The sequence below is a fragment of the Meleagris gallopavo genome, chromosome 30 (genome assembly GCF_905368555.1).
Source record: "Meleagris gallopavo chromosome 30, MGAL_WU_HG_1.1, whole genome shotgun sequence".
Classification (NCBI taxonomy): Eukaryota; Metazoa; Chordata; class Aves; order Galliformes; family Phasianidae; genus Meleagris; species Meleagris gallopavo.
This window is the reverse complement of record NC_139433.1, coordinates 2,607,723-2,633,513: the sequence shown is the minus strand read 5'-3', so window position 1 is coordinate 2,633,513 and position 25,791 is coordinate 2,607,723. Positions and strand designations below refer to the sequence as shown.

Sequence of the window (25,791 nt, the reverse complement as noted above, 5' to 3'; positions counted from 1 at the left end):
GGAGCACCGTGGGCCTTCCCTTTGCCATCACCGGCCCCTATCAGGACACAGGCAATTTTGCAATCTTGGACACTATTTATGTGCTGTTGGAGTTTAAACTTTGCCACTCGGGTCAGGGCATCGCAGAGGAGGAGGTGGCCAGGCTCTGTGTCCCGCACACCGAAGGAGTTCAGAGGCCAGGACGGATCTGAGGGCTTCCCACTGGAGCTGGGATCTCACGCAGGTACGTCCTGGATCCTCAACAAAGCCATGCTGTCAGCAATGGGGCTGCTGATGTCACTGGAAGGACCACGGGGAGAGAATAGGGTGTAATTTCCCCCTTTTCCCAAGGCTAGCTGTCAAATGTGACATTAATGACAGCCAACCTCAAACCCAGCTTGAAAAAGCCTTGAGTCAGTGCTCCTCAGAGTGGGATATTGGTTGGGTGGTGGGCTGGGTGGGTTGGGTAGGAGGTTAGGTGAGTGGTCAGTTGGTCAGTGGGTTGGTACTTTGGTCAATCAGTTTGTCAGTTGGCCAACAGCTTGGCTGTTTGATCTGTTTTTTTGGTCACTTCCTTGATTTTGCTGGTCAGTTGGCCGATTATTGTTTTTTTTGGAGTCCAGATTTTGGGATTGGAGTAGCACTGGGGCCCCTTTTTGGGGCTGGCCAGTGGCAGCAGCCTCCTTTCCTCCATTTGGCACACTAAATGATTAACCTGATCTTCCCAGCGCTCACATATGCCAGACAGGACCAGACAGGAGAAATGAGCTGAGGCTCAGGTCTAGGTGCTCCTCCTGGTAGGGTTGGGATGGCTGGGTGCCCGTGGGGAGCCCCTGCTGCTGGGGGAAAATGGAGGATTTAGGAGTTACAGCTGCTGGAAGCGAGCAGAGGGTGGGACACTGCCATGTTCCTGACTCTGTGTGTGTGTGTGTGTGCAGACCATATGTGTGCTCTCCCTCCTGCATGCAGGCACGTAGGGCTTGGCCAGGTGTATTGCAGCATGTGAGCACACCTCTGTGCGTGTTCATACCCACGTCTCACACGTGGGTGCACGTGTGCACATACAGATTGCATGGTCATATCCCTGCACACACGTGTCAGCATGGCCACGCATCCACCCACCTATGCGTGCATCTACATGATCGCACACGCGTTTGCACACATGCACACACGTGTGTAGATGCACATCCTTGTGGTGCCACACACGTCTCTGTGCTCCTTGCTCCCTCTCACCAAGCTGCCCAGTGCTTCAGGGTGTCCCCAGAGCTATGAAACTTGGGGGAGAGGCACAGGGACAATCGTTGGGATGGGGTCTGACCTCGTCTCCTTGCAGCCATGGCCTCCACTGTGGGTGGCCTCGACAGCATCGACCTGCTGGATCTCCTCTTTGATCGCCAGGATGGAATCCTCCGTGGTGTGGAGCTGGGGACGACATCTCCAGGCACCTGGCACGAGGATGGGGTGAGCCCCGCTTTACATGAACACCATGCAGTGCTGTCCTGTGGCACAGGCAGCTCCTACAGGAGCCCAGCACCGATGGTGACAGGCATCCGTATATCCCCACAGCGTGCCCAGGATGGCGAGGACTTCCTTAGCTCCATTCTGGGCTCTGGAGACTCGATATCAGACTCGCCCAGCTGGTCCCCAGGTGTCAGTGACAGTGGAGGCTCTGAGGACCCCCCCTCTGATCAACTTGACAGCCCCCCCGGGTGCTGTGACGGAGGGCTCAGCGAGGCCCCATACGCCTTTACCAACTCCTGCCAGGTTCTGACACACCCTGGGGGCACTGGAGGCCCCCACCCTGACGTCTCCATTGACCTGGGTGAGCCATGGGGACAAACTGGGTGGAGGACAAGGCTGGGAGCTCTGGGAGGATGAGGAGACACTGGGGAGCTGATGGGTGGTGTGGGAAGTTAAGGGAGCTAGGTGGGATGGGAGGTTTGGGTATACAGGAAGAATGGAGAGGTATGGGGCACAGAGGGGAAGCTGTGGGATGTCAGGGGGCCAAGGACACGACGCAGCTGACAGCCCTCACCCGGCCCTCATCCAGATATGTGGAATCCTGGCTTCTTCCTGGAGGAGGGCCGGGGTCTGTCGACAGTCCCTGCGCCTGCATCCTGTACCCTCACTGTCAAGGATCTGCTGCTCTCAGGCAGCTCTGATGCTGTGAGTCCTCACTACCATGTTCCCCAGCCCTCCTTGTGCCCAGTCCTGTCCAATCCTAGATGCCATCCTCATTCCTCAAGCACGGTCTCATCCCCATCCCTGTACTTTTTCTCATCCTTTCTTGTCCCTATCCTTTTTTCTTTCCTTGGACCTTTGTCCCTTCCCTCCCTCCTTATCCCTACCACTTCCTGGACCATTCCTGCCCTCATCCCTCCGTCTCTCCCCCACTTATTCCCCTTCCTGAACCACACGCAGTCTTGTTCCCGTCCCTTTCTGGATGTCATCCTCAACCTCGAACCATTGTCCCTACCTGTGGTCCTTTGGGGCAGGCATGGGGTGAGCCTGCAGCCCAGGACCATCACCCATCCACGGTCCCACAGCAGCCACAGGTGCCCAACTCCCTACTGACGCAGGGCCAGGGGCAGTTCCAGGAGCTCGTGCTGACAGAGGATGAGAAGAAACTGCTGGCAAAGGAGGGGGTGTCCCTGCCCACGCAGCTGCCCCTCACCAAGGTAAGTCCTGTGGTACCTGAGATGGAACAAGTGGACACTGTGCTTGGGGTCCTGGCTGCCCTAACCCCCCAGTTCTGCAGTATGAGGAGCGAGTGCTGAAGAAGATCCGGAGGAAGATCAGAAACAAGCAGTCAGCTCAAGAGAGTCGCAAGAAGAAGAAGGAATATATCGACGGGCTGGAGAGTCGGTATGGCCACTGAGCTCCTGCCTCAGGCTGGTTGGTGATAGGCACATTGCTTGGCTCCCCTCAGACCTCACATCTCTCTCTCTGATCCCCAGGATGTCAGCATGCACGGCTCAAAACCAGGAGCTGCAGAGGAAAGTCCTGCACCTAGAGAAGCAGAACTCGTAGGTGTCTCCAGAACAGACCAGGCACAAAGGGGCAGGTGAAGGGGTGGTTGAGACTCTGCTGGGAGGTGGATCCCAGACCTTGGGGTTCTCATGCACTCTTTCTATCCCCAGGTCTCTCCTGGAGCAGCTGAAGAAGCTGCAGGCCCTGGTGGTGCAGTCGAGCAACAAAGCAGCACAGACAGGAACCTGCATTGCGGTGCGTGGAGCCCCCTGCTCCTTGTCCCCATTCTCTGCCCCAAATCTCCTCCAGGGCTCCTTGCTTCAAGGGAGTGAGAAATCAATGGAGATGTGCTGGAAAGGGTGGCTGGAGGGATGGGTGTGCTGATGTGGAGGAATAGATGCTCCAGGGTTGGATGGATGGTAGAAGGGATGGACGTATGTTAAAAAGAATGGATGGATGGTGTCCTGCCAAGGGTACGTGAGCAGGGAGAAATGGAGGGACGCAGCCCTGGTTCTGCCACCAGCCCCCTCGCTGGGAACCATATTGCAGAGCATAGTCTTCCTCAAGCACCACACACAGTAACACCACCCCTGTGTCCCCAGGTCCTGCTGCTCTCCTTCGCACTCATTGTCTTCCCCTCCATCAGCCCTTTTGCCCATAGCAAGGCTGAGACAGGTGGTGACTTCGGACCAGTGCGAGGTAAGGAGGGTTGGGGGGGGCCACACCAGGGCTGTAGAGAGGGCACTGCTGCCAGCCCTGACTCTCCTTCGTGCTCAGTTTTCTCCAGGTCCCTGCATAACATAGCTGCCTCCCGTGTGGCTTATGCACAGCCCCGAGCTGGGGATGAGAAGCCCCCAGAGCCACTGTGGTCAAAGCACCAGGGTGAAACCGAGACACTGCACAAAGCCTTTGGTAGCAGCTCCTTCACTCCACACCTCGATAAAGCTTCCACCCAGAACAGCACACCACCAATTGCCTCAGAGGGGCTGAGCCAGAGCGATGGGGACCAATCTGGCACTGCACTGGGGGACAGCACTGCACTGCACCAAAGCCTGACGTCACTCGCTTGGACAGAAACTGACCACAGCAGGCCCACAGTGCTGGAGCCAGCTGAGGAGCTTTAAGCAGCACCGAAGAACTGCAGGGGACACAGTAGGGTTCAGCACCCCAACACCTATAGGACAGACCCATGGGGTCCCTCTCCAGGCATGGACGGATGCTAGAGACCAACTTGGCTTTGCTTCTATCTGCGAACTGGGAAGAGGAGACTAGTTCCTATTGGCCTTACCAGGAGGAAAGGAAGGGGCTGCCCCTGCCTGCTGGATACAGCAGGAGCTGGGGAAGAGGCATGGGTTTGGTCAAGAAGGGAATGGGGGTACCAGAGGAGGCCTGGTCTGGCTGGATGTTGACATTGCAGCTTGGTGGTTTTGTTCTCTTTTTTTAAAAAAAACAAACAGGCTTCATTTTCATCTCTAAATAAAAAGTATTTTGGAAAAAAGAAAAAAAAAAGAATCAACTGCCTTAGTTTAATACAGGGTAATCCATAGGGTTTCAAAGACACCTTGGCTGTTGGGTTCAAGGCTCACAATGTAACAGCAGAGCTGGGGCACTTGACCAGATCCTGCTCAGGGCTGCCCAAGGAGATACAGGCACAGCAGAGGGACCAGCATCCCACCACCACCCAGCCCTGCTCTATCTGAGACAGCAACAGCTGCCTGATCCTGTTGTGTCACTCCCCCAGCATTACATTACCCACCTAACACTGAGCACTCTTATCCCTGAGCCCTCTGAAGTCTGCGAAGCACAGCTGGGCTCTGCAACCCTCTCTTTACAGATAAGGAACTGTATGGAGCAGGGGGCATTCTTCCCACCCTGGTAGGTACAGCTGCCCAGACATACACGATTCAAGTGTATTTAATACTTACATAAAAAAGAGACAAAGCTTAAGGAGGTAAAAAATAAAAAGTCGGTAGGAAAAGTGGCACAGACAAGTGTCTAGTCAGACAGGGAACAGTCTGGGTCAGGTGAGGAGAGGCTCTACCTTCATCTTCTTTGTCAATGGTGGTCCTGTGTCCAGACTTGGACACTCCTGCTTCAGACTATCATGGTGCTCCACCAGCGTGGTCCCAAGGTCGGGGCACTGCCCAGCTGTTCCATTGTGCTGGGAAAAGGGCTCTTCCTTGAGCAACCCGTGAACCTCAGGCTTAAATGTGTAGAGCTGTTCAGGCTTGGCAGAGTCAGCACTTTCCACCACCACTGGCCCTGTCCACTCTGGGACTTCCAGTCCCAGGTGCTTCATCAGTTTTGTCATGACATCATCGACGTAAGCATGAATGCGCAGGTCGGCCTGTCTGTCCTGGGGTAAGCAAGGACAAATGTGACATTAGAGGGACAAACATGATGTACAGGAACAAATGTCTGATCTCAGGGAGTGCCTGGGGACAGGAACTGGGCAATGGCTCAGCTGCACGCAGACTCCAAGTCTCCTGCCCCTGGGACATCTTCTATAAAGGAACACATACCGAGACTGTGACCCAACCTGACACTGCTCCCTGGCTATGCTGCAGGCTCCTGGGATTGTATCCAGGTGTGAGCAGGCAGTCTGCACCTTTAAATACAGCCCAGCAAAGCAGACATGGATGCAAAGCCCAGGTCAGAATGGGACAGGAACAACAAAGCTCTAGCAAATCTCAGAATATACCCATCTCTGATTATTCAAAAGATGCCTGATAATTAGGGCACCAAAACCAAGGCTAAACATGAACCAAACTCCCTTGTGCCACGGCACAGGTTGTGTGTGTGCAGTTACTTAATTGGACATAATTCATCAGAGCATAACTGGGCTGTGTGCTTGGTTTTTATCATGCTCTTAATACATACTTCCATTTCTAGGTGTTTATTGGAGTTGCAAGTTTAAATGCTCCAATAATATAAGCCACTTCTATATGGCTGCTTAGGAGGGAACAATGTGCAGGGAAGAAGTAATGGGGCTGAAACAAGTGAAGGGAAAAGAGCAGGGTAGAGCAGCAAGGATGCTCTCACTCACATGCTTGGTTGCTTGCAGGTTGACTATGACCAGCTTCCCTCCTCTCTTCTTTGTGATCAGTGGGAGGTTGCCACTGGGTTTGATCTGCAGAGAGGTCCCCAGTGTAACAGAGAGATCAGCTTTCCTGCAGGGAAGAGATAAAATATCCAAGACAGAAAATAAAAAAAATAAAACCACGATCACTTGCAGACTGCTCCAGCCTGGACTCTAGCAGCTTCCAAGCTGGGAAGCAAAGCTGTGGCCAGAATTTGCAGTACTTTTCCTTGGCCACTTCCTGGGAAAGAACTAGGCACTGTTGTCCTATGGACACTGCCTGAGGTCTGCAAAGTGCTTATGCACGAACAAACTCATGCAGGGTCAGCCCAAGGGCTGCTTGCTGTGGTACTGGCAGAATGCAGAGGGCACAGGCACCCTCCTGGGTCACTGCAAGCTGCAGCAATCAGCAGTCATGATGGCTTGAAAATTCCAAATATGGTACCTGCAGGCTTCATCTGCTAGTGTGAGGTCACGGTCAGGCAGGGAATCTTCCCAGTCCAGAATAGTGTCTCTTAACTTCCCTCTAGAAGACACATAGGGACCATGGTTACCCTGCCAGGAATGATCAGCAGAGATGGCTAGGAGAGAAGCAACAGCTCCATCACCCAGACTCCCTGCCACACCTCCTCAGCCCAGTGCTGAGGTACAGGAGAGAGCCCAGAGCAGCTGTGGGGACTCACTGGTAGGCAAGGGAAGAGACATAATTCACATAATGCACGAGACATTTGTGGATGGTGCTGTGATGCCATCAAAGCTGCTCTCTTGCTGTTTCTGTTCATTGCTGGTGTGCATCTTTACCTCCACAACTTCAGAGATGCATCAGCACAGTTCTGTCCCATGTCTTGGAGCTCCCCTACTCTCCAGCTCAAACTCTGCTGTACACAGAGTGTGTCTGGATGTCACATAGCATCAGTGCCCCTCCAGCTACAGAGCTGAAGAGCTGAGGATGGTGCCCACACTTCCCTACAGGAGATCTACAGCATCAAGTGCAAGGGCTGCATCCTGTTGGAGGGGAAGGGCCACCTCTAAAGCTGCAGCCCTATAGAAGGGCACTCTCCAACACTAGGACATGTTCAAATGATCAGCATGGGAAGACACCCAAGAGTAGGCTGCTTGGCTAGGACCTCCTCAGAGGCTGGGGCACTGGCCTCCTCTCTGTGCATTTAAAGATGTCCTGTGCAGCCACTGCTGCTTATTTATTCACTTGAACCTGAGGGACTGCTGGCTCAGCCCTGCAAGACAAAATCTGAACATCAAACTCATTCACTCCTACCTCCCAGGTACTCGGCTGTCCCCTCTCCATTGCACAGCAGCCTGGGAGGCCCCATCCAGCACCTTTACTCCCACAGCTGCCCCAGCAGACGTACCTGCAGGCTCGTAGCCCTCGTGCTTTGGTGACGCTGCACAGCCTGCCTGTTGGCTTCAGCCCCATGCTGCCCACAACAGCATCCCGCACGTACTGCCTGCACACACAAGAGATGGTGCTATTCAGAGCCCAGTGTGACTCACAGCAGCCACACGTAGGGAGGTGGCACAGCTGTGAGATGTCCCCACAACACAGCACATTTCACATCACAGACACCTGGGAGTGAAGGAAGCAGGTGATGGCTCAGAGCCACGTGCAATGAGCTGAGCACCTCAGTCCTTCATCAGTTTCAAACCACATCTCTACCCAGGTATTGCTTACAGCTATTTCTCTTTTAGGGAGCTTTGAACATCAGCTCCAGGGCCACTAAAGTCTGCTACCACCCAGGATGCAAAGCCCAGTATGCGATCTGTTACCTCTCTTGCAGGCAGCCCCACTTGCCACAATGAGCAGAGGATTTCCCAGGCAACGGAGGTTTCTCAAAATGTTTATTTCCCCACAGTATGACAGGGCTTATTCAGATGGGACAGATCTGATCATGATTCCATGCACTCTGCACCCGTCTGACAGGCAGCCCCAGGTCTGCTCAGGCCCTCCACTGTTCCCCAGGACAACAACAAAGCCCCCATGTGCTGCTACCCACGTACTTGCCACATTTCATGCACTCCTCCACAAACATGTTCCCGTGGAGCTCAGCCAACTTGTCCCTGTGGGAGAAATGGCAGAGATGAATGGAGACTCCCTGAACTAAGAGGAGCCATTGCATGCAGGGCATATGGAGACCTCCTTTTGCATTTAACATAAGAAACGTTGTTCCAGGGTGGTTTGGGAAGAGCTGTCCCTCTTGTGGGGCAGGGGAGACCCAAAGGACACATGTTCAGACCTTGCAGAGGCCTTCTGCACCCATTCCACTTTCACCATGAGAGCATTATGCTATGCTTGCCACAACTGGGACCAAGGAGAAGGAGAGCACATCCTGGCTTGATTTTAAATGCTTCCCTCTACAGCACCAGTTCTTTTTCTATTCTGACCCAGTCTCAAATCTTTCTTGTGCCTAACAACAACCTGGATCTTTGCTTTTCTCAGCACTCAGTGTTTTTCTCTTTGTCCTTGCAGAGTCCCAGCCCTTTGCCAGGCCTTTTGTTCAAAACTCCCCTCAAGTTCAACACCAAACTCAAAGTGCAGAAGCTAGTGGAAAGCAAAACCACACTCTTCCCACGTTCCTATGAGCCTCACAGTGACTGGAAATCTCCTCCAGGACTGACTCGATCCACAACACTGAACAGCTTTGGCCCCAGCTGAGCAGCACTTTTTAAAGCACATGCTCCACTTGAGTGGAAGAGAAATGCTGAAGAAGAATGTGAGCCAGTTGCACCAGGCTGAAGGGAGCACTGATGAGCCATGATGATTAATTCCTATTCCTTTTTCCAAGATTCTTTAGTTTGAAAAGGCATACGCAGTGCCAGGAGCATGAACCAGGACTCAGGGCTTTTAATAATAGGAAATACCCTCTTGAGGCAGCTCTCTGCTCAGACCATAAAGGCTGAAGCCATTTGAGAAATGCATCTTCTCCCAGTTCCCAGTCAGGCTCCTCATTCTAACTTCCTTCACTCTATTTTCTTACTTGAATTCAGCTGCTCTCTCTTTCTCTTCCAGGCAGCTCCAAACAGTTTGGATTATGAGATAATTACCTGCTGGTCTTAACTATTAGAAATGGATTCTTATCACAGGCTGAAGTTTGTTGAAGGAGAAGAGCATGTCGCCACAAGTGCTCATAGAAAGGCAGGTTCTTTTGAGGACAACTTGGAAATAGCTACCACACTGCTAAACACACTTCAGACTCCACCCAAGCAGAGAGGGGAGATCCCTTACCCTTGGGTTCCACATGTCACAACTCCTCACAGAGGGAACACCTCTACATAGGAGCCCTGATCCCACTGCAGCTGGCAAAAAAAACAGAGACTGCAGCCAGTAAGTTAGATCAGTTCCTATTCCTACTGCAGCATTCCCTCTGCCTTGATACTATGGCAGTTTCATAAATTTATCCACATCCACGTCAGTGGGCAGACAGCTTCTAAGTTATCTCTGAAACTCAATCCCCAACGTAAAGAGAGAACTGGCTGGTGTACTTTGTCAGGGATGTTTGCAGATGTTTGCACACGAGGCCATGCTAATCAGGCAGGGAGAACAGCCATGCTTTGGCATCTAGGAGAGACAAAAAGAACCTGGAGGCAGGTCGGGAGAAGAAGTACCGTGGGAATCCTGAGCGCACATGAAGGCCATCCACGTTCTGGCTGACCAGGAATTTCAGGATGCCAACTCTCTGCAGCCCCAGAAGTGCCATGTGAGTTTTGGAGGGCTTGGCGTTCTCAAAGGTGGTGTCAAATTTTGGGGAAAGCCCCTTCTCTTCCATAGTCCAGACACCATTAGGCCCCCTGCAGCAAAGGGATAGAAGAAACAATAACTGAGATCTCAGGCTCTGTTACGATGCTTGTAAATGCATCTCAAGCCCTATCAGTGCAAGCAAGGCACTGCTAAACAAGGGCCACATATTACTGGATATTTTTGTTCAAAATGCACGTAGGGCTTCTAGGTTTAACATCAAACCAATGTGCAAGATGGAAAGGGTAGTTTCAGCTGGATACAGGAAAAGACAAGAGTGGAAAGGACATGACAGGATGATCCCTGCAGGAAGGATGACTGGCAGGAAGCCCAGTTTAGATGGAAGATAGACTTGGATGAGGTGCTGTTCACCCCCTACCCCCTTTGTCTGCTGCCTACTGCCTTTACCTGAAGTCAGGAATCCCCGAGGCGGTGCTGATGCCAGCTCCTGTGTGGAACACCACATTGGAAGAACTCCTTATCAAGTCTGCCAGCTCACACACCTTCCTCTCCAGCTCTTCTGGTGGATCAAAAATCTGAGTGGAAGAGACAAATCCCCATGTGAATGGAGATATGCAGAGATGGGTCCTACGTGCCTCCTGGCAGGCACAAAGAGCCAGCAAACCACACTTCTGTCTTATCCACAACGGAAAGTCCATGTGGGAAAGGAGATTTCACATAGCTTAATGACAAATACACGTAATGAGGGAAACAGCACTATATATACCACCCCCACACAAATTAAGGGTTAAAACGAGCAGGATGGGGGACAGTGGTGGATGGGGTCATGGGCCCATTCTGATTTTTGGCACAGCATAAATTCATTTCCATAGGATGGTTCTTTGGCCCAGCCTTCTAGGGACAGGGGTTCCAGCCCAAAGCTTTTCTTAAGTTTCATGAGCATGGATGGGGGGAGAGCAGAGGGATGGGGTCACTCCAGGAGGAACTCAGCGGTGCCCACCTCGCTCCCTTCAAAACAAATGGTCTGCTGGGCGATGGGGGGGAGGGGGGAGGGGGGAGGGGAGGGTCCTGCCAGGGTAAAGGGCCGGCCCTGAGGAACACAAAGGGAAGAACAGGACACAAAGCAGGAGGAAGAAGGGAATGGAGGCGGCGAGCTCCGAGGCCGGGACCGGAGCACCCAAAGACCCCGCGGTGCCGGGGGTCCCCAGGGGGCACAAAGCCCCGTTGCTATGGAAACCTCGCAGGATTCAGGCCATACCAGGCGACCCCGCCGCGCCGTGCTCACCTCGGGGAGGCCGCACTTGCCCTTATCCGAGTAGGGCGAGAGCCCGGCCGCGTAATTCACCGCCATGGCCCGGCCCGGCCACCGGAGCGCTCATTGTTATCGGTCCGCGAACGGGCGGAAGCGGGCGGGGAGGCCGCTGCATCAGGGCGCATGCGCAGACCCCTGCCTACACTAGGCCTCAGCACTAGGGCGCATGTGCAAACTCCTGCCTAGCGTAGGCCGCAGCCCAGTACGCATGCGCAGACTTCTGCTTAGTGAAGTCCTCGCCGCCATCTTTGTATTTGGCAATAGGGACGTCTGCCCTCACCCTGCCAATATATCCGCTATAAAACACAGCCCTTGGAAGGGAGGAGTGCTGGCAAGGAGGTGCCAGGCAAGGGTGTATAATGCCAAGTGATGCCATGCAAAGAGCTGCCATGCAAGTGGGTGTACCACAAAGGCAGGGGGTGTCAGCTCTGCTGGTCTCAGCCACGTCCTACACTGCCTGCAGCCTAATAGGGCCGGGGGGGGGGCAGGTCATAGAATAATAGAATGGCTTAGGTTTGGAGAGGACCTTAAAGATAATCAAGTTCCACCCCTCTTCACTGGGCAGGGTTGCCAACCGCTGGGTCAGACTGCCCAGGATCCTGCCCAGCCTAGCCCTGAGTGCCTCCAGAGATGGGGCATCCCCAATTTCTGGTGTTCCAGCACCTCACTGCCCTCTGAGTAAAGTATTTCTCCTTAACATCTAACCTGAAATGTCGTGGTGATTCCAAACCCTCCTTTCCTTCCCCTGAGGCTTGCCCAGTCCTGCCATGACACCTTCTCCAATGCAAGCTGCCCTATGCCTGGGTGCAGGGGTTTGTAGGGTGCCAGTGCTGCCTGCTCTGCCTGGTGCTGGGCCCTCCCATGTCCCCCCCGCCTGTAACCGCGGAGGTAATCCAATACCTTCATGTGCCCCCCCGTCGTGCTGTGGGCCAGAAGCAGTGAGACAAGGGACAGGCAGGGCTGGTGGTGAGCTGGACCCGTAGCAGCAGCCGAAAAGCCCTCAAAGCTGCCACTGCCCTCTGCAACAGTCACATCCCCACAGCCTGACCACAGCAAGCAGACGAGGTTTTCAGACACAGGCATCAGGTGTCCAAGTGCCACGGAACTGCAGTTACCATGAAGAGCTTGAAGGCCAAGTTCCGGAAAGCAGATGTAAGTGCTGTCCTCAGGGACATGGGGACGTGTCCAGGGTTGCCAGTGCCCCGGGGTGTCAGTGGGTTTCACAGGGGTATGAGGACAGAAGGACGTGGCCCAGGATGTCCTATGTTTCACATGGGTATGGGGACATGGGGACCTGTCCCGAGTGGCCAATAACCATGGCTGCCACTGGGATCATCGATGGGAGCAGGGCAGAGCAAAGGAAGGAAAAGCAGCACTGAGGAGAGGTGAGTGTGTCCCAGGTCCTGTGCCCATTTCTGTCCCGTGGGATGCAGGGATGGCTGCCAGCTTTCCAGCTGCCACAGCCAGATTGGGTTCCCACCTTGGAGCCAGCAAGTCAATGCTCCTTAATTATTCAGCACCAGACTGGCATAATGCTGCATATTCCTGCTGTTTCCCAGGCTGGGAAGAGGGTGACAGCACTGTCCCCACTGCCTATAGAAGCACCAGGAGGACATGTAGGTGGAGGAGCCTGCACTACCTGTTGTGCTCAGGGTGCTCTGTGCCTCAGTTTCCCTACACTGCTGCACTGCTGTGAGAGGGGAGGGCTGAGGGTCTCCATTCGGTCCCCTAGGGCTCTTCTGGGACAGATATTTAGGAATCCTCTGCATTTTGGGGTTCTCTCCTTGCAGGAGGTCACTGGTCCTTTAAGATTCAGGCAGGGGGTCATGCATGTCCCTCTTGGCCCCAGAGTGATGGGAGATCAGTTTGTGTCCCCCAGGGCAGGGTTCAGGTCCTACATCCTTCTTCCTCGAGGAGCTGGTTGCAGGCAGTGGGAGGATGTTTGTCCCCATAGATTGGAGATGCATCTTTTCCTCCTCTTGGACACGGGGTGTCCAAGAGCTACTCCTCCCCCCCCCCCCCACCCTCCCATCGCCTCCCACTCTGGGACCAGTTGGTGCTCGGTGGAACCTCAGTACCTGCTCCGAGATAGGGATGCAGGGATGCTGGAGCTCTGGGCTCCGAGGAGGGAGGGAAGGAAGGAGGGACGAAGGGGTGGCAGGAGGCGGATCCCGGCTGTCACTGCGGCAGGACTCGGTCCCCGCCCGGGCGGCGGTACCGGACCGACCCGTGGTCTGGGGTCCGTAACCAGGAGCCCCGGCCAGCCCACGCTCAGGCAGAGAGGCAAGGGATGCATGGCTGCCCGCCGTCTCCTCCTCAACACCATGAAGCAGATCTGCCTCTGTGCCGCTGCCTCCTTTGCGGTACGTCCCTGCCCTCCATCCCCGCTCCCCTTCAGTCCTGCACACGGGGTAAGCTGTCACCCCCAACCCCCGCCCGGATCCCCTCTATTCCCAATCCTGTCCCCGGGGCTCCGCTGCGTCCTCTCCGAGCTGCTTTGTCCTTGCAAGACAAAGGGGCGGGGGTGAGCACCACGCTCCCAGTTTGCCCAGTAACCCTGGGAGTCTGGTTTATTCCACGCCCCGTGCCTGGGTCCCCCGGCCCCATAGGACCGGCGCCGTGGCACAGGACCCCTGCCTAGCGCTGGGCATCAGCTGGTGAGGGGTAGGATGTGAGCAGCTCCCAGAGGTGACGTCCATTTCCCAGCCGCAGCCAACCTCTGGTTTGTTGTCTCAGGCTGTGGGGTGAGCCCCAGGTCCTGCTCTGCTGTGGGTCATTCCCTGAGGAGGGGATTTGTGAGGCCACTGGGTCAGCAAACTCTCACCTAGCCCCAGTCCTGCTTGGGAGCAGGGACAGCATCGTGCCCAGCACATCCTGGGCTGCAGTCATCCCCAGGGACATGAGCTCACTGTCAGCCCTGCTTGCCCTGACTTGACCCCTTCCTTAGAAAGGAGAAAAACAAGGCTGAGAATGGAGAGACCCAGGCAGGAATAGGGCTCAGACACCCCTTGGGTGCTGGCTGTGGATAGTATCAGGGTCACTGGGGTGGCAGGAACAAATCTTGGGGCAGGGGCAATCAGAGAGCATCCTAAATCTCGGAACATTCAGAGTTAAACTGGGGCAGTTCTGCTAATTCCCCTGTCTGTGAACTGCAAACTGGTTGGGGTGTGAAGGGGAACCTCATTCCCATCAGCTCTCCCAGCTAAACCTTTCACACCAGACACTGCAGCAGCTGGGAAACTGCACCCAAGGGATGGAGTTGGGGGTGGGTGGGAGATAGCAGGTGAGGGGGTGAGGATTAGCATCCATGCCTAGCTCAGCATCCTACCTGCCCCTGATGATTGCACAGAGATCACAACCTCGCGTTGGCTTCATTGCAGAGTCAGGACTGGACCAAGAATGATGAGAAGCTCCTGCAAGCTGTGGAATACAACGATGCTGGAAAGGTGGCATCCCTCCTTGTCCGCAAGGGTCTGGTCCCCACCAAGCTGGATTCTGAAGGCAAATCTGCGTAAGTGCTGACGTGTGTCTCCAAGTCACCAAGAATGCAGGGCTGTGATGGGGCTTAGGTGAGAGATGTGGGTCTGACAGCTCTGGGTCTCGCTGCAGATTTCATCTGGCTGCCACACGGGGGAATGCGGACTGCCTTGAAGCCATGCTAGCTCACGGCGTGGATGCCATGACCAAAGACAGCTCGGGTGAGGGCATGGCAACCTTTCTAATGCTGTGGTAGCCCAGCTCAGCCCAGCTGAGTGCTTACCCATCTGTCCCCCAGCTGATCCAACCAGCACTATCAACCCACTGTCCGTCCTCTGACCTGTTTGTCTGTCCCTCTCCCCAGGTTACACTGCCCTGCACCTGGCATCCAAGCATGGCCACCCACAATGTGTCAGCAAGCTGCTGCAGGTACTGGGGCTGAGAGGGAGGGTGCTGTGTCACACCACAAAGAGCCCAGCACCTTAAGGGCAGCCCCAGCCTGGTGCCCTCTGTCTCTGAGCTCCCTTCCCTCAGTGGTGGTGCTGGTTGGCATGGTGGTTTCCTGGCTCTATGTGGCACTGTATGATTTGGGGCAGCCCTGCTCAACCCTACAACTATGCTAAGTAGCCACATGCTTGCAAATCCATCTGTCCCCCATCTCTCCCTTCAGGCCTCCTGCCCTGTGGATGTAGCTGACAGCAGTGGCCAGACGGCGCTGCACCATGCAGGTGAGTGAGGACAGTGCCAAACCTATCCTGCTCACATCCCCACATCAGGCAGTGCTCAGCCTCTGTCCTCCACAGCAATCAGTGGCTGCATACCGTGCTCAGAGATCCTCTGCGATTACAAAGCTCCCCTGAACATTAAGGATAAGGTGAGATCCCTCTGCTTCTCACCCCGTGATACTTTACAGAGCAGCAAAGATCCAGGCTGCCTCTGAAATGCAGCTGCTTCTGGGGTGGAACACAGCAGCTGGCAGTGCCTGTGGTCTCCAGAGCACTGCTGTGAAAACACCCTGCAAGCAGGATGTGGAAATCAAGCAGCAGGGTGCCCCAAGATGGAGGATCCAAGCAGCATCCCCAGAACCTCACCTGATTTCTCTCTGCCCAGAATGGCTGCACGCCGTTGATCCTTGCTGCCAAGATGAGCCACTCAGAGCTCTGCCAGTACCTGCTGCACCGTGGAGCAGCCATCAACAGCCGGGACCTGCAGGGGAAGTGAGCCTTTGCTGGTGGGGACTGGGGGCACACGGGGAGACAGATGGTCTTCTCACCTCTGCTCCCACCCCTGTGCTCAGGACAGCCCTGATGCTGGCCTGTGAGAATGGCAGCGTGGAGACCGTGGAGGTGCTCATCAATGCTGGTGCACGGGTGGCTTTGGTGGACTCGATGGATCACGATGCTGCACACTACAGCCTCTCCATGGGCAATGCTCTCATCCAGCACTTCCTGCAAGAGGCTGCACAGCGCCAGTCCTGGGCCAGTGGTAAGGCAGCTGTGTGTTCTCCGTGAGTCCACGACACTGTGAACACCCCCAGTATGGCTCCACCTGCCATGCCCACCTCCGTGATCCCCCAAACCTCCTTGATTTCTCTTTCTCCCCACAGAAGAGGAGTCATCTGAGCAGACGTCCCAGGTGAGGGTTGCCAGGCCTGACTCTTAGCAGGATTAGCCTGGATCCTGCCCTCAGCCCCTGGGTGGGGGTCGTTGGGAGTCCTCAGGCTCTTCAAGACAGTGATGGTCCAGGAAGGGGGAAGGCCACTTGGCATGTGATGTCCCTCCCTGCAGACATCTTCACCCAGCCAGTCAGCAGGCAGAGAGAAAAGCAACACTCCGAGGAAGAGGAAAGCTCCCCTGCCTCCCCCAGGTACTCCAGGCCAGGTAAGAGACAGGATCCTTCTTGGTACGGGCTTAGCTCCATATCTGCAGTCAGCATGGTAGGTACAAGGCAGCTGAACCCATTCAGAACTCCTCCATCTGCCTGCAGGAGGACCAGGATGCTTACGAGGAGATTGTGCGGCTGCGGCAGGAGAGGGCACAGTTCTTGCAGAAAATCCGGGGCTTGGAGCAGCAGGAGAAGGAGAGACGAGAGGTACTGATGAGGCACAGTTTCATGGGGAAGATTCCACCCCATCACCAGGGATAGGAGGGATGAGGACAGCATTTATCTTTCCCTGTTTCCCTGTGGATTTGGTGTTGAGGGACATGGTTTAGTGAGTACTATTGGTGATAGGTGGTTGGACTGGATGATCTTGAAGGTCTTTTCCAACCTTGGTGATTCTGTGAATCTGTTGTCTCTGTGTCTTGCCAGCAGGCAGAGCTGGATAAGGGCTCCCTACGCTCCATGGAGAAGCAGGTGAGGCCAGCGTGGGGAGGTCATAGGCAGCCTTGGCTGTCTGAGGGGTCCTGGTTCTGGGGGTGTCATTGGGGAGCACGGGGGACCCCTGTGTCATGCTCTGCAGATCCAAGGGCTGGAGGAGCGGCTGGCAGCACGGGAAAGAGAGAAGGAACGGCTGGGGAAGGAGGTGGAGGCTCTGCAGAGCCGCCTGTCCTCGCTGGAGGTGGGCACAGGCAGTGGCTGGCAGCACCAGAGGCCAGGCAGGGTGTGCAGCATCTGACATGTACTGCTCTGCACTCCTAGAATGAGAAGGAAAACACGAGCTACGACATCGAGACACTGCAGGATGAGGAGGGAGAGCTGCTCGAGTTCCCAGGTAGGGCCCTGCTGGCCTCCAATGGCCACCATGGGGCTGTGCATCACTCACAGACAGCTTTCCTGGCGGTGTGGAGCGGCCACACAGGCACGGCACCAGCATCTGTGTGCTGCACAGGGGCAGAGCTGCTGCTCTCCAAGAAGACTCTGAGCCCTTCGGCTGAGGAGCTGCTGGCCACGCTGCAGGGCCAGGTGCAGTCCCTCACCATGCAGAACAAGGAGCTGAGGGAGAAGATACAGGCAAGTCACCATCTGTCTGCCCATCCCTCCCTTGGTTCCCTGCCCGCCGGCAGCCTCACCATCCCCTCAGCAGGTCCTGGAGAACTTCGAGCGGGATGAGAGTGACCCATCTTCCCCTGGGGACTTTGTGCCTGCCAGCCTCTATAACTCCCTCAAGCGTGAGCTGGAGAGGCTGCAGGCTCAGGGTGCTGAGCGTGGGAGGCAGAGCCCTGCAACAGAGCCAGGTGGAAAGGGCAGCAAGGAGCAGCGGTGCACTGAGCAACAGGTCCAGAGCCGCTGTGAGTTGCAGGTGCCACTCCAGCAGTCTCCCTCCAGCCCTGAGAAGGAGCGTGGCACTGAGCTGGCCGAGGCTCGGATGGCCCTGAAGCAGGTGCAGGCAGCACTGGAGGAGCGAGAGCAGCAGGTGAGGGAGCTGCAGGGCCGCTTGGAGGCTGGTGGTGCCCAAGAGGAGGCACTGCGGGAGAAGGCGGCCCTGCTGGAGCGCTGCAGCCGAGCAGAAGCAGTGGTGGAAGCGATGAGATGTGAGATGGAAGCCAAGACACAGAGCTGGCGGGCAGGCAATGCACCCGAGCTGGAGCCAGGAGTGCCAGAGCAGCGCATGGCCGAGCTGGCAAGGCAGCACGGGGAGCTGACGACCCAGCTGGGGCAGCTGCAAGAGGTGCTGGGCCGCAGGGAGGCCGAGCTGGAGACCCTGCGAGAGCAGCTGGCAGCCCGGCCAGTGGGACGGAAGGAGCACGAGGAGGTGCTGGCCCGGCTGCAGCAGGCACAGAGGGAAGCCAAGGGCCAGGTGTCAGCGGAGGAACACGCGAAGGCCACAGCGGTGCTGCAGGAGCAGCTGCAGAAGCTGCAGCAGCGGGCAGATCGGCTGCAAGCTGTGGCAGAAGCCAAAGGACGCGAGGCTGCGAGGCTGCAGGCTGAGCTGGCGACGGCGGTGCCGCGTGGGGAGCACGAGGCCGTGCAGGAGGGGCTGAGGGCCGAGGCGGCGGCGTTGAGCCAGAGGTTGAATGAGCTGTCGCGACGGCACGAGAAGACGTCCGAGGAGGTGTTCAGGGTGCAAAGGCAGGCGCTGTTCATGAAGAGTGAGAGGCAGGCGGCCGAGGAGCGGCTGGCCGCGGTGCAGCAGCAGCTGGCCGAAGCACGAGATGAAACACGGCGCTTGCAGGACCTCCACGGCCACGCAGAGGATTCAGCTCGCTTGGTCAGGGACAGGGATAGGAAGGTAGGGGATGGGGAGGTGATGGAAGGGTGGCAGTGGGGTCACAGCAATGGGGAGACCGCTAGCGAGATGGGGCTGAGTGACCCCTGGTTCCCCATAACTGTGCGCTGCGCAGATCACTGAGCTCTCCAAGGAGGTCTTCAGGCTGAAGGAGGCCCTGAATGCTCTCCCAGAGTCCAAGGGAGTGCTGCAGACACCCCCTGACACTGCTGCCATGCAGTCCAAGATCCAGGCACTAGAGGAGAAGCTGGCGGTGGGTATCAGGGTACCTGGTGGGTTCCCAGGATCCCACCCCGAGCTCAAGCCTGCTTGCTTTCTTTCAGGAGACAGAGCTGCAGCACAGCAAGGTGGTCAAGTTGTACCGGAGCCACCTGCTCTACGCAGTGCAAGTGAGCTGGGACATGGCAGTGGGGACAATGCCATAGGGGATTATTGCACCATGTGCCCTGTACACAGGGGTGGCAGCAAGAGATCCGCAGACTGCCAACTCACTGAGCTCCTGAATGTCCCTTCTGCCCCAGGGCCACATGGATGAGGACGTGCAGAGGCTGCTGTGCCAGATCCTGAAGATGCAGAGGCTGCAGGAGCAGGGCAGATGAATCCCCACCAGCAAGGCAGTACCACAGGGACCATGGGCACAGCCAGCAACCTGGCCGGGGGGAGGTCAGGCCCGTGTTCACACCCTCACTGCCCCTCTGCTTCTCTGAGCAGCACCCTGGTACTGGCACACACATCTCCATCACTCACTTGGCACTGGGGGTGCTGTGCTAAGCCCCCACACTGCTGCACGCACCCCAGCACAGTAGCAATAAAGTATTTCTATTCACAGCAACAGGATGGTTTGTCTCTGGGGGAATGAAGATGGGAACATGGGTGATGTAGAATGCAGTGCTGGAAATGAAGATGCTGGGGACTTAATGCCATAATCTCCTTCGGCCTCAGTGCCCCCAGAGGGGAGCATGTGACCACAAATGAAGCAGTGGGATGGGAAGGGATAAAATCCTTTTAGACAGAGACAAAAAACTGCTTCCCTGGGGCCAGGTGCAGTGATAAGCAGTGATCTCTGTGAGGTTAAACTGGCCTGCAGGTCTCCACTTTCTGTGTCAACACCTCCATCCCAAAGGCTGCCAGCTTCCAAGGTGTGACCACACCTCACTGAGCATGAACTCAGAATTCTTTTGCCTATACCTATAAAAGCAAAGGGAGGCGATTTTACTCCAATGACAACAAAAATATGATGAGAGTCACTCAAGCTCTAGCTGAAAGCAAGAAAATAGTATAAAAATGGCATCAGAGAGAAGGAATTTATGGAAGGTGGCATTGCAGACACGCTGGGAGTTCATTGCTGACTTCTGGGATCGGTCAATGGGCTGAACCGCTCCCCTCCATAGGAACGTGGCTAAACGCTGCTCCCCCCTGCTGGAGAAACAGCGGTACTGCAAGCACAGCACGGAGCAAAGAGCTCACAGCTGCCGCCTGCTGTCAACGCTCAATAATGCAGAAGTTGTTTTGCGCATGCGCAGTACTACAGAGACGCTCTGCACTTCCGTGATGCCTATCTTTATGGTAGCAGGTCCTCCCGAGCTTGCTGCGCATGTGCGGAAGTGGAGTCGCTTCGTTTTAACCGCTCTGCGCCGCCAGTCCACCAATCTCTATGTTCTTTGGTCCTCCAGGCAGCGCAACGCCCGCCCCCGAAACCGTAAAAGCGACATCTATTTCTTGTAACTATTTGAGGAGTAGATGAACAGTCCACTCGCGGACATTCCTCAATCCATTCCGCGATGTCTCTTGTTTGTTTTCACGTTTTCACCACAGGGAATGGCCCGCTTTGTCACCCAGCTGTCCCTCAGAGCGTCGCGGCACCCGATTGGCTCATCGCGTCACCTGACTGTCACCCGCCCCAGCATTGCGCATGAGCACGAACCCTGCGCCACTCGCTGCTGCCACCTAGCGACCAAAATGCGGTACTGCAGGAGTGCTCCACGCACGTGCGGTGGCGCAGAGGCTGCCGTGCGATGCGTGGGTAACAACCACGCCGTGGGTACTTCGGGCTGCGTGGAAAAAGAGCACTTTCTTTACACTTTGCTAGGAATTATTCGTGTTCTGGGCAGGATAAGCTTGGTCTGAGGCACAGTGAACAGAGCCAAAACATCCAGCGTACAGCTGGACACTTTGAGTCCCTTCGTGCATGATCCAGTTGGTTGAAGAGTCAGGCTCAAAGTTTTGTAGCACGCAAGGAAACACATCAGGTGAAAATCTGCATTCCTAAGGGTTCAATTTTGAGTCTGAACACTGGAACTCAGCACACACTAAATCATTGTGCTGACAGGGAAACATTGAGAGGAGCCCCCTGGCATTCAGCAAACATTTGCACGAGGCTCTTAGATGTATGGGTTAATGCTGAGGTTGCCAAGCACAGAGCCAGGCACTGGGCTTGATCCTTGTGGGCCCTTTCCAACTCAGGAGAATTAACAATTCTGGGATATTTGTCCATTTGTGCCACCTGCTGTGAAGCAGACCTGGGACCGCTACAGATCCACCGTGGAGTCTCCTAGGAGCTGCTGAACACGCGGATTTCTTAACTGTCTCCTACAGCCAAGCATCGTGGTATCGCAGTGCTTCGCGACCCCGGGCACGTCGCTAAATCTGCCGGGAAGCAGTCACGTGCGCAGCGCGCCGCCATATTGCCCTGAGAAAGGAGCACTGTGCATGCTCGCCACAGGGGCGCTACCGCGCATGCGCGGGGCTCTGCTCGCAGTACTGCGTCGAGTCCAGCAAGGGGCAGCAGAGAGCCGCAACGCTCGGGAGGTGCGAGAACCGCTGGAAAAAGAATCGAGAAGAGAGCAGAAGACAGCATCATTTTAAAGTGATACGGGAAAAACAACAGCTGATCACCTGCTGATCCTTGTCCAGATGCTGCTCAGCAACAGAAAGCTAGCAATGCACCCAAGCCATCTTCAGGGTGCCTACTTTTCCCCCGGAGACTAGCCTGGTCTGAGCACTTCTCTGTCATTTTGCTTCCTTAATGAGTTGAATTGCTCCTGCAGTGACAACTTGAGCTGTAACATCAACCACAATCCCATTTTTCTCTGTGAAGAGAATCTGTTTTGGTGTCAGAGCGGTCCAGCCCTGCGTGGAGCTGCAGGTAACTCCTGTACGTATGGGCTGTAGCTTCTGGAAAGCTGTAGCTGGGAGGGGCTCAGCCCAAGGCTGACCTGCTCAGGGAAAGGCAAAGCCTTTGTGGGGCCCTACAGCATGGAAGCAGATTGCATTGGTAGGGTCTGACTGGCTGTGAGAGCCTTCATTTTAACCTAGAGTCCTAACCCAAATAGGAGCCCTAATAGGAGCTCTAAAGAAACCGCATCAACCCCCAGTATAGCTCTAAACCTGACCCTTAACCTGCTGCTAAAAGCATCTCTTTATGTAGCAATACAAATAATGCTAAAAGTTTACAATAAAATAGCTTGAATTGTAATGCAAAAAACAGTTGTTGAAATAACCACAATCTTAACCCTAAAATAACATTAATCATAACCCCAATCACCCTAACAGTAATTGTCACAGCCCTAAAAATCCACTAAAAACAAGCCAGGAAAGTCAGCATAAGAGTAACACCAACAGTAATTTCAACCCTAAAGATAACTCTAACAGAATGCTAATCATAATCGCCATTAGTCTAAAAATTACTGTATTAACCTAATAATAGCCCAAACCTCTAATAATCCTGACCACGCTGCCACTGTAAGTAATGCAAGACCTGCAAGGGCACTTTTGTGGCTCCTCATGAAAGCAGCAAGAAACAGAAAGCTGCATTTCCTGGGATGCTCTGGCATCAGCTTTGCTGACTGGCTGCTAATTGCTCAAATAGATAAGGGCAATATACACACTCAGATGTAATCTCATTACACAGCGTGGCGTGCTCTGTTTTTTTCCCAGAGCTCGTTGCTGTGTTTTATGGCATCCTGTTGGCTTTGTGTTGGTTTTCTCTTGCTTTCCTTCGGTGTTTTCCTTGCTTTCCCCATATCTTTCCCCTTGTCTTCCCTGTGTTGCATTTTAGGGTTCATTGCCCATGATGAAAGTGCCATCATTCTACAAGAGACTTACCAAGTTGGGTTGTATTGCATCACTTTATGCCTTGGATCTCTCTATGGGGCACCAGAGCCTTGAAGCAGATCGTTTGTGGGGTCTGATTATGGAGGAGGTTGACCTTGATGGGGTCTGAATAGTGAGGCAGGAGCCCTAATCCTGACCCCAACCGTCATCCTAATAACCCTGACCCCAACCCTGACCCCAAACCTCATCCTAATAACCCTGACCCTAACCCAAGTGGGACCCCAACCCCCAAAATAATACTGATATATGCCTAACAACCCTAAAGAGAGCTGTAATAACCTGAGACGTGGGCTGCTTCTGGGATGGGCTCAAGGATTTGTCTCCTATGGGTTTGTTCAGTATTCTGGGGTGGATGTAGGGGTTTGGGAGCCCCATAGCAGGACCTGGTGGGAGACGGGGTTTGAGAACTGTGGTTAGAGATGAGGTTTGATGTGGGGACTGCATGAGGGTTATCCCATTCTGGCTGCCCATTGCCTTCCCCAGCCCCCCTGTGCTGCATGGCACTGCCCCCAAGCAGCTCTATGGAGCCGTGCAGCCATTGCCAATCAGCTGGGGATGAAAGCTGGGGCTGCATAAAGGCACAAAAATTAAATGAGAGAAGCGGCAGCATCAGGACCAAGCAGGCTGCCCGGCTCTGCCTTTCCTCCTCCCCAGCACCGTGTTGTTGTGATGTTTGGGAGCACCCTGTGAGCCCCACGTGGATTTCCTACCCCCCACCATTCGCCTGTGAGCGCCCACCTCCTCCTGCCTGAGCCACGGGTGGCACAAACCGCCTCTCTCCCCCATAAAGCCCCGATTGTCACCATCCACGTGCTGGGTTTGGAACTCCGTCAGGGCTGCTGGCTCACTACAGCCTCTTCCCAGCAGCCAACGTTTGGCATTCCCCATCCAATCCCCTCCGCGCAGCTGCGCTCGGTCACAATGGTCCCTTCTTGCACTGGAGCTGCCATCCCCCCCATGCCAGGAGGAGCAACTTTCCCTGGTTGGAATGAGGCAGAAAAATTCACATTTGTATGTGGACCAAAGATCTGGAGGGGAGCAGCCAGCAGTCTGAGCTCGAGCTCACTATGAGCTGATTCTGCTGCAGAGGGACTGCAACCCAACTGGGAGAGACCTGGGATGGCGCTGGGGTGATGTGGGGAGAGAAACTGGGGGGACCCCAAGGGAAATCCCATTGGACCCTGAGGTGTGGATGTTTTGGTGCCCGGCTCCTGCAGGATGGAGACGTGCTGGAGGCTCTGGTTTGCTTGAGTGCTCTTCGATCCCTCCCAGCATTGCGTGCTCTGTTACAGGGCACTGCAGTGCAGACCCTAATGAAAGACTGTAGATCTTATCCGTGTTATTAAAGCCCTCTGGGGATGGAAGCAAAGCAGCAAATGCTGATGGGGAGGAGGCAGACCTGGCCCTGAGCAACCAGAAGCTCCCCTTGGGTGCAATGCAGCACTCAACCAGCCCCAGGTGCCCCAGTGACACTGCTGTCACCTGCTGACCCTCTCCCCCCATCCCCCAGGCCACCCAATGGGGTGATGGAATGGCAGCATGCAGTCCCCAGGAGCTGCTAATTGGAAGCAGCAGTGGGAAGTTTTGTTGTTAACACCTGGGACTGATAATTGCTGCGTTGCTGTGGCTGTGCCCTGGGAGCTGCCAGAACGCCAGTCCCCAGGCTCCACAAACACCCCAGCCAAAATCACAGCAATTCCCATCTTTCCATGTGCAAAGAGCAGCAGATGCATCTCTGGGGTTGGAGCTGTGCATCACAGGGGGAGGTGCAGCCCTCTGGGATTGGGGTAAGGAGTGGGGCACCCCAAACCCGTTGAACCAGAGACGTGATGCTGGGATGTGATGCTCACCCACTAGAGCTGGGAGCATATTTGTGGTGGCAAATGAAAGCCAGCAAGGCATGAAAGGTGCTGAGCTGATGGGTGTCCCTGGGGGTGGCACTCCGGCTGTATGAGCTGCACCCCAACATCACCGCCTTGTCAGCACGGGGACGCACTATGGGGCAGTTCCCAATGGCCTTAGTGCTGGGAAACCCCTTTTACAGCTGTGCCCCAAAGCAGAGGGGCTGTGCAGGTCCCCAGGGCTGCGTCTCCATGCAGTGCTGTCCCCCATCACCCAGCCTGGCTCTCCCCCTTGCTGCACATCTGTCCCCGTGCTGCAGATGGAGCGGGTGCCTTCTGCCTTTGTTTGTTTGTTCACAGTACAGCAGCTCTGAATCATTAGATAATTAACGCTCCGGAGAAGCTGCTGTCAGGAAGTGCTGTTCCTCCAGAGGCACGTGCTGTCCTCCTGGGTGCTTTCAGGTGGGAGACAGCCAGAGAGGTTGCACGGACCCCATCCTCCATCCCGGGCTCAGAGGGGCAAGACGGAGCCACGCTGGGAGCATCTCCTGCATGGCCTCCAAAAATCCAAGTGCTGGAGGCTGAACCCATCCACCCATCACCCCTGGGCTGCCCAGGAGAAATGGGAGCTGCCCAGTGCCTGTGACACAGCACTGCCTCTGTGCAGTGAGCGTGACCCATTTACCTGGGCTCGTTAGCATGGTGAGAGGCTGTTTAATTTGAGGCTGAGAGCTCAGCACGTGCTGAGCACAGTGCCCTGGGCACGCTCTGGATGGGACAAAAGGGAATGTGGGTTAAACACAAAGCATTGCTCGGCTGCATACCGAGGATGGAGCATGTGCCCACCCTGATATCCTGCTGCAATTAGCTAATTGCTCTGTATTCCCGTGGTGGGGGGGAGATGCTCATGTTGTACCCTGCGCTCATCTGCTGCAAAGCTGCTTCTAGGGGTGCCCACCCTGTGATTCTCCATGGTGCCACACAGCAGTGGCAGCAACCAGGGGAGGCTTGGAGTGGAAGGAGCTCTGTCCTGAACCTGAATGATGCCATGTGCTGAGGATCAGCCTCAAATTTTGGGGATGTGCTGCTGCACCCCAACCTTCAGCATCATTCATGCCCTGATTGTGCATTGCAGGGGGG

General features: G+C 55.2%; 3 protein-coding genes across 6 annotated transcripts; 2 read left to right on the top strand and 1 right to left on the bottom strand.

The window, feature by feature from the left end:
• Nucleotides 1–39: 39 nt before the first annotated feature.
• On the top strand, nucleotides 40–4,461 carry CREB3L3 (cAMP responsive element binding protein 3 like 3). Of its 4 annotated transcripts, none has more exons than XM_010724942.4 (10): nucleotides 40–223; nucleotides 1,313–1,440; nucleotides 1,546–1,801; nucleotides 2,030–2,145; nucleotides 2,475–2,657; nucleotides 2,738–2,844; nucleotides 2,937–3,005; nucleotides 3,120–3,204; nucleotides 3,552–3,648; nucleotides 3,727–4,461. In XM_010724942.4, the coding sequence occupies exons 1-10, from the start codon at nucleotides 79–81 to the stop codon at nucleotides 4,071–4,073; spliced, it is 1,533 nt and encodes a 510-aa protein (XP_010723244.2). In that variant the 5' UTR covers nucleotides 40–78; the 3' UTR covers nucleotides 4,074–4,461. The 4 variants fall into 4 exon arrangements, with proteins under 4 accessions (XP_010723244.2, XP_085067730.1, XP_010723246.2 ...); XM_085211604.1 differs by having other exon boundaries at nucleotides 42–223; nucleotides 2,529–2,657; XM_010724944.4 differs by having other exon boundaries at nucleotides 43–223; nucleotides 2,559–2,657.
• A 386-nt stretch (nucleotides 4,462–4,847) lies between these two features.
• SIRT6 (sirtuin 6) lies at nucleotides 4,848–11,185 on the bottom strand. Its single transcript, XM_003213227.5, has 8 exons — nucleotides 11,026–11,185; nucleotides 10,188–10,315; nucleotides 9,650–9,832; nucleotides 8,045–8,104; nucleotides 7,399–7,494; nucleotides 6,474–6,554; nucleotides 5,996–6,119; nucleotides 4,848–5,305 (listed from the first exon to the last, which is right to left on the bottom strand). Exons 1-8 carry the CDS (start codon nucleotides 11,089–11,091, stop codon nucleotides 4,970–4,972), a joined length of 1,074 nt encoding a protein of 357 aa, XP_003213275.1. The 5' UTR covers nucleotides 11,092–11,185; the 3' UTR covers nucleotides 4,848–4,969.
• Nucleotides 11,186–13,331: 2,146 nt separating this feature from the next.
• On the top strand, nucleotides 13,332–19,521 carry ANKRD24 (ankyrin repeat domain 24). The gene is made up of 19 exons (XM_031557132.2): nucleotides 13,332–13,415; nucleotides 14,433–14,563; nucleotides 14,662–14,750; nucleotides 14,894–14,958; nucleotides 15,200–15,257; nucleotides 15,333–15,403; nucleotides 15,640–15,746; nucleotides 15,827–16,014; nucleotides 16,136–16,164; nucleotides 16,317–16,409; nucleotides 16,516–16,620; nucleotides 16,840–16,884; nucleotides 16,991–17,089; nucleotides 17,170–17,242; nucleotides 17,360–17,481; nucleotides 17,555–18,700; nucleotides 18,813–18,950; nucleotides 19,021–19,086; nucleotides 19,219–19,521. The coding sequence occupies exons 1-19, from the start codon at nucleotides 13,347–13,349 to the stop codon at nucleotides 19,294–19,296; spliced, it is 2,772 nt and encodes a 923-aa protein (XP_031412992.2). The 5' UTR covers nucleotides 13,332–13,346; the 3' UTR covers nucleotides 19,297–19,521.
• Nucleotides 19,522–25,791: the final 6,270 nt, after the last annotated feature.

Excerpts from the sequence above, each read along its gene's own strand:
- ANKRD24 (XM_031557132.2), top strand. The coding sequence starts at position 13,347 with ATGGCTGCCCGCCGTCTCCTCCTCAACACCATGAAGCAGATCTGCCTC. Across the intron at positions 13,416-14,432 it reads GTGCCGCTGCCTCCTTTGCG|AGTCAGGACTGGACCAAGAA; the intron begins GTACGTCCCTGC and ends GCTTCATTGCAG. Across the intron at positions 15,747-15,826 it reads AGCCGGGACCTGCAGGGGAA|GACAGCCCTGATGCTGGCCT; the intron begins GTGAGCCTTTGC and ends CCCTGTGCTCAG.
- CREB3L3 (XM_010724942.4), top strand. The coding sequence starts at position 79 with ATGTGCTGTTGGAGTTTAAACTTTGCCACTCGGGTCAGGGCATCGCAG. Across the intron at positions 3,006-3,119 it reads CACCTAGAGAAGCAGAACTC|GTCTCTCCTGGAGCAGCTGA; the intron begins GTAGGTGTCTCC and ends TTCTATCCCCAG. Across the intron at positions 3,649-3,726 it reads TGACTTCGGACCAGTGCGAG|TTTTCTCCAGGTCCCTGCAT; the intron begins GTAAGGAGGGTT and ends CTTCGTGCTCAG.
- SIRT6 (XM_003213227.5), bottom strand. The coding sequence starts at position 11,091 with ATGGCGGTGAATTACGCGGCCGGGCTCTCGCCCTACTCGGATAAGGGC. Across the intron at positions 10,316-11,025 it reads GCAAGTGCGGCCTCCCCGAG|ATTTTTGATCCACCAGAAGA; the intron begins GTGAGCACGGCG and ends TCTTCCACTCAG. Across the intron at positions 5,306-5,995 it reads ACCTGCAAGCAACCAAGCAT|GACAGACAGGCCGACCTGCG; the intron begins GTGAGTGAGAGC and ends TGCTTACCCCAG.